At 42.7% G+C, this 6,427-nt stretch overlaps 1 protein-coding gene across 1 annotated transcript in view; it reads right to left on the minus strand.

Annotated features, from left to right (window-relative positions):
- USP50 (ubiquitin specific peptidase 50) overlaps positions 1–3,741 on the minus strand; it is a 4,444-nt gene extending 703 nt beyond the window's left edge. Inside the window, exons 1-5 of the mRNA XM_005419623.1 lie at positions 3,554–3,741; positions 2,950–3,145; positions 2,141–2,338; positions 1,529–1,671; positions 291–423 (exon numbers count right to left, since the gene is read on the minus strand). Of these exons, the coding sequence (XP_005419680.1) occupies positions 291–423; positions 1,529–1,671; positions 2,141–2,338; positions 2,950–3,145; positions 3,554–3,741 (858 nt within the window). The remainder of the gene's footprint in view (positions 1–290; positions 424–1,528; positions 1,672–2,140; positions 2,339–2,949; positions 3,146–3,553) is intronic.
- Between the last annotated feature and the right edge of the window lie 2,686 nt (positions 3,742–6,427).

Here is a 6,427-nt window from a genome sequence, read left to right on the forward strand (position 1 = left end):
TTAAACCCAGGATTCCTGCTGGATCAGCCTGTGAGTTTACTCTAAAGAGTAATTATGTGCCAGGAGTGCATTCTTTTAAAACTGGGATGTTGGGGAAGAAGGAGAAATAATGTCTCTGTCCTTCAGTTACGTACTGTTACTGGATTATGTCCATGGCTGGTAGAAAAAAGCATACAAGAAAACATGCATTAAATTATAAATCATTATAACATTCAGTCCAAACCAACACAGGCTTCATCTGTTCCATGAGCCAGGGCATTCCCAATAAAAGCAGGAAGGGCAAAGCTTACCACTACAGCACACAAGCTGTACTCTGTATTGTTGTGACATGATGTGGAGATGTAGGGAGAGAGATCCAGATCACTGAATGGATAGCAGACAGTGGTTGAGAGTTTCCTTCTGTGCTTGTCCTGCCAGGCAAACCTGAAATGAATTTTTGAATGATTTTAAATGACCCTCAGCTTCTGTTTGTGTTGTGGTCATTGCTTAACTGACTTTCCTAGGAGGAGGAAAAGCCAACAACTGACTACCCAGCATTTGAAAGAAAGATCTCTGTTAATGTTGTGAATTGCAGTAAACTGACAGAAAATGCACTAAACCCACATGACATGTCCGGCAAGAAAAGCAAAGCTCTTGCTTCCTGATCTTTCAGCCAAAGCCTGAAGTAATATCTGTGCATCACTCTCTCTGCGTCCTAAACATTTTGGACTGGACTGCAGTGCCAGTGTCAGCTCTACTCTCATGCCAGACTTCATCCCTCTTCCCTCTGTAACTTTGAGTACATCACTGCACTTTTAAACATTTACAGTGTGGCCAAGAACTGCAGCTGGGGACCACATGTCCTTTGAGAATGTTGAGAAAAGCAGATGCTGAATGGAAAATTAAATAAGAACTTCAAATAACATAGTTCTGGGAAGTCAAATCATCCCAGAGCAGTTTTCTTTATAGGTGGAAAGTTGTTAAGAAAAAAAATTCTTTAGAATAAATTCAGCATCTGGCTATGTGTGGCTAGTGAAATCTGTTAACCCAGGTGCTCCTTTGCTGATGCACCTCTCTGTTTAGGCCTGATTTAGTAAAGGGATAAACAAACCAGAGTGTCTCAACTGCAGCAGCAGCAAGCAAACCACTGTGTCAGTCCTGTTTTGGGAACCCAAGCCACAGGCTCTCTGAGCTGCCACAGGAACTGATTCACAGGGGTCATACAGGGACTGAATGAGCCACTGCACTGGGCTGTAGTCAGTCACTGCTTGGTGGAGTTTCTCTTCCCTCTGGAGAGCAGATCCCAAGTATAGAGAGAAATTTGATGGGCTGCAGGACATAGGCAGAACACTATACATGAAATTCAGGAATGCAACTTGCATGTTTGACAGCTGTATTTCTGTAAATGCCCTTTTAGCTTTCAGGTATCTAAAGTACTAAACCCACTTATTTGCAGTGATTTGTTTCCATTCAGGCAAACACAAGTGACTGTCCTTGATGATTCACATTACCCAGGAGCTGGCTATGTCCTACCTCACTTAGACTATACCTCTTTAGATGAAAGATGATGATCTGTGGTGCCTTGGTTATGGAGGCCGTTACTGTTGCATCTTGGTTGCTTCCACACCAGCAGCAGTGGATTTGGTTGTTCCGAGTCAGTGTGTCTGGCTGAAAAAAGCATTCCAGGCAGTCCTGTCAAAGGAAAAAAAAAAACAAACATCACTTGATTGAACAGATCTCCCTCCACCCATGAAGGTGCTAAGCAATGTTAGAGATGAATTTGCTCCCCCTAACTGAAGAGTGATGCAGCAAGGCTGACATTACAAATTCACAAGACAAAGCAGCCAACATTGGCTTCCATTCTCCCCGCCAAGGCAGAATTACTTGGATGACTGGAAGAAACCTTCATGACTGCTATCGAATGATCTTAATATCCTTCATTCCCTGGCAGCTCTTGAGCATTGCTCCTGTAACCTTAGCAGTCTCTGTGGTTCTGAGACCAGTAAAGACACCCCACATCTAGGGACAGATCCAAGACACTCCATTAGTGCCCAGGAGACCAAAGTAACTAAAGCCCTGCATTTTTCCAATAAAACTTATTAGTCTAAGCCTCTACTCCCAGATGAAGCAGAAACCAGCAGTAATGTGCTGGCTGTTGTACCTGCAGAGAGCACACTCTGGTGGAAGGGATGGGCAGGGAGAGGACAGTGAAGCTCTCGGGTTTGTCACTGAGGGCTTTGCATGTCAGACATCTGATGGCATAACTGAGCTGTCCCTCAAATAAGTGTGTTATTATAGATGTGCCACTGCTACTCCTTGTGCTTGCTCCTGCAGCAGAGCTCTGTCTTTCTTGGTTTGGCTATACAGAAGGAAAAAGATTGACAAAATGTAGATAAGCAATTGTTTTGAGAATTCACTGGGTTTTAATAGGTGATGCCCACTCCCTGGGTTGATCAGTTGGTAGTCTTGCCACAGAACATGGCTCTAAAATACTGTTACTTTACTTGATGGTTCATACATGTAGAGTAAGATTGCTTCATTTTCTGAGAGAAAAGTAACAAAAATACAACAATTCAGACATTTGATAGCATTAATTGCTTGAAAAGCTCTTTATCAGTGGCTGTGGAGGGGAAAAAGTCATGGGGGCATGGCAGACCTGTAGTTTTCAGGCAGATGAGAAAGTGGAAGAACATTAACTGTGGAAGGAGAGAGGAGAGGGAGAGGTTAGGACAGTGAAGCTACACGAGCATTGTCATTTAGATGGGGCTGCAATTTGATGGAGCATTAGATAAGAAGCAAATTAATAATTGTGTGTACATGGGTCTGAAATAAAGGTAGAAAAGGAAAGTTATTAGTGGCCCCATCATCGAGTTCAGAAGAGGATGATAAGCAATTATTACATCGAATGCCAGGTCACGAAATGCAGAGGAAACAGCTGTAGTTCCCAAAACACCACAGCTGGGCTCTCACCTGCTTGAAAGCCTCGTGGAGGTCATCCAGCACACAGATGAGGAACTCCTGTGCATCATGCTGAGTCCTCCTGCTAAAAGCTGGGTACCGCTTCCCAAAGACAGAGTGAAAAGCCTCAGGGGAAACAAAGTCAAACTCTCCAAGCCACATGTCAGACACCAAACAGCCAAAGGCAGTTGCAGACTCTCCAATCTCCCTTGGAAAAAAGGGGAAAATTTCAGGTGATGGATGAAAAAGGAACGTCTGCCTTCAAATGGGAGCACAATACAGAAACTGAGAAAACAGATGCTGGTACAGTACAGCTTTGGCAGCTGTCACTTGGCTTGAGGGACTCTGCAGATCCCAGAAAGTGGTAGGAATCATCATCAAGACAACAATAACAGGTATTACCATCAATGTGGGAAGAAAAGTATCATGCTGAAGGACCAGCAAGGAAAAGGGCTGGGCTCTCAAAGGAGAAAAAAACCAGCTGGTGGCCAATCTGACTGGAACTGCCTGGGAGAAGCTGGCAGGTGCTTTGGACATTCTCATGGCAACACATATCCTTTGGCAGGAAAATAGTGCCAAGCAGAAAGCTCTCAGTACTGTGAACAAACCAACTCACTCGTGCAGGGCTGTGTTCCACTTCCCTGAGAGGAAATACTGCACGAGCGGGGTCAGGCTGCAGAGGCACTGCAGCACCGCGTTCATGTAGCACGTGTTCTCCAGGTTCTGCAGCCCTGTGAGCCCTGGGTGCAGGCTGCTCGTATCCTCCAGCTGTTCCTTGGGGGAGTACTTCCATTTCCATGCCATCCTTCCACCTACTATGAGAAAAATCTACAACAGTGGAAATCTAAAATGCTACCGTTTCTTCTTTAAAAATTACATTCACATTTATTTTCACCAGGTTTATAGTGGCAAAGACTCTTCATCTTCCCCACTAAGCTCTTTCCAGTATGGTAAGATACATCATTATGAAGTTTTATTTAAACACCTGAGGTTTTAAGAGTTATTCCTAAAATTCCATTTAGTCTTTTACTCCATACACAGTTACTCAAAAACTACCACCACTTGTGAATAGCCATTTTTAGGGCAAAATGTTTAACAGTGCATATTACATTATATTTCATTTCCTTGGGTACAGTACTCACCTATTTTCTAAAACCATAGGTTGCAGTCCAGATGCTACTAGAAGCAGGTTGTTCTTCAGATTTTTGCTATAAAATGTTACTTAATTCATGTTAGGAAAATTTTAGTATGTTTGTTTTCTGGCTGCATATGTCCATCCTGGATCAAAGTGTCCCCATACCCAATCAGACAGCTGAGATGCTGAACACAGACTCTACACCACCCCCATCTGCTCACCAAAGTTGCTGTTCTTTTTTAGAGGCTGATGTTGTATTCTGAGGCAGGGCAGAGAACTCTAAACCCGCAGCAATCTCCGTAGAGCAAAGATGAGCAGTGCCCCATGTGTTCAGTCCCGTGTTCCATCCCGTCACCCCAGCTTCCCCTGCCCCAGCCCCTTGTGATGTCACCTGGTAACACTGGCCAGGGAACACACCTGGCCAAACCTGCCTCCATCTCCTTCCCTGTGCCAGCCAGAACAGAAAACTTTGGAAAGAGAGGGGTACCCACCCCATTCCACTGAGCAGGGAGCTTTGGCCCAACACCTTTATCCATGTTTGCTCACTTGGATTAGGATTTATTTTTGCCTTGCTCTGCTGGAAGGGCAGTGATGACCGAGGGTGTTGACCATAAAGGGATGGAGCTACCTCAAAACATCATAATGAATTAGCTTCTTGGTGTTATGAGGATTTTCCTGAGGGAAGAAAACAAGGTATGGCAGATGGCTTTTAATTAGCTATGTTAACGCAGTTCATCTCTAAATTCCATATGCCACTGAAGAGCAGCACTTTTTCCCTATTTAACAGACAACTTGGAATGTAACAAGTACCCACAGAAGAAGCCCATGAAGTGATGTAAAAAACTTCCTAATCAACTTGTAAAACTTCAAAGGATGTCTCCAGCACTCCTGGGACTGCTGTTGCTGCTATTGACCCCTCAAAATCTGGTTTAGTTTTGTAAATGGAACTGGATATGTTTATTCCCACTTTTTGTGGAATCTGAATCAAGACTGACTTACTATTTTGATGTAGCACAATACACCAATCCACATGGGTGCTACCAACTGCAAGCTTTGGGACTGAGAATTAACTTCCCATCACTCTCACCACAAAGTGGATTATTGCAAAAAAGTTTTAATTGAGAAAAGAAATATTAAACCATCAGAACTTTTTTCAGAGGCCTTGTTACATATTGAAAAGTCCTATTTTTTTCCCAACTGGTCTTTTAGGAACACTTAATGAACTGTTACTACCAAGTCTCTAGCTGTACCAGTCTTTTTCCCTCCCCAAATTCCTGCAGTGTTAAGAGTTATGGCATTAAGTGAGATGCAACCACAAAGATTTAATGTGTAGGAGATTACTGTCAGGCATAAAAACCAAACCCCTCCTTTTCCAAACCACAAGGCTGCTGAGCAGCAGCTAAAAAACCAGTTCCCCAGGAGCTGTTTGTATATATTTTGCCACAGTGTATTTAGGATTGTTTCACCACCTAAATACTGCAAGAAAGCAGTCAACAATGACTTTTAATTAATCCACCAAAGTCTAAATTATGTAGCTTATTAATTTCCCTATATGATAAATACTCTTTTAAATACCCTCCTAGTAGGAAATTCACTAAAGCATTTCAGATTTTGACTAAAAAGTAATTAGAGAGGGTTTGAATTATATCCCTCTATTTAAAAGCTAGGTTCTAAGAAGATATGCCAATACTTTAGTTCTTGAATAGTTATCAGAAGTTCCAGTTCATCACTTTCCTCCTTTTTGGTAAAGGAAATTTAAAAGCTAAAGGATCACAACTCCTTCCTATTTATAGAGCATTTCTAGACTGATGAGGTTTCAGCAGAGGAGTGACACTTGATGTTCTCAAACAAATTGAATTCCATGGAATAGTTTTCATGTTCCTACTGCCCAACGTCAGCAGGATGTGGCACTGTCCAAACAGAGTCAGGCTTCTTTTTCAAACCAACTTGTTTTTGTCCTTTGCCACCACACTTTTCCAATTCCTTCCCTAAAGGGTACTTGACATTTATGATTTTTTTCCCTGCAAGTATGAGGCAGATCACTTCTGGAAGTTACACATTTCTCCCCGCTCAGTTTAGACATACACTTCTCATGTAATTCAAGCTGTAAGTCACACAGAGTAAGCTACTGCTCATGCCAGGCAGATGTACAGAAATATGAACAGTGGTAACCACTCCAAATCTTATAGGCATTTCCCAACCACATTTATCCCTTTTAGTCTTGAAAAAGCTTCAGGCCTGAGTCACTGCAAGTCTGAGCAGAAGGAGCACTCCCCGTGATCACTCACACCCATCACAAGGTGGTCACATCTGTTTATTTTGCTAAGAAATGAGTCACAAGCAGAACTACTGAAG

The sequence above is a fragment of the Geospiza fortis genome, unplaced genomic scaffold (genome assembly GCF_000277835.1).
Source record: "Geospiza fortis unplaced genomic scaffold, GeoFor_1.0 scaffold171, whole genome shotgun sequence".
Classification (NCBI taxonomy): Eukaryota; Metazoa; Chordata; class Aves; order Passeriformes; family Thraupidae; genus Geospiza; species Geospiza fortis.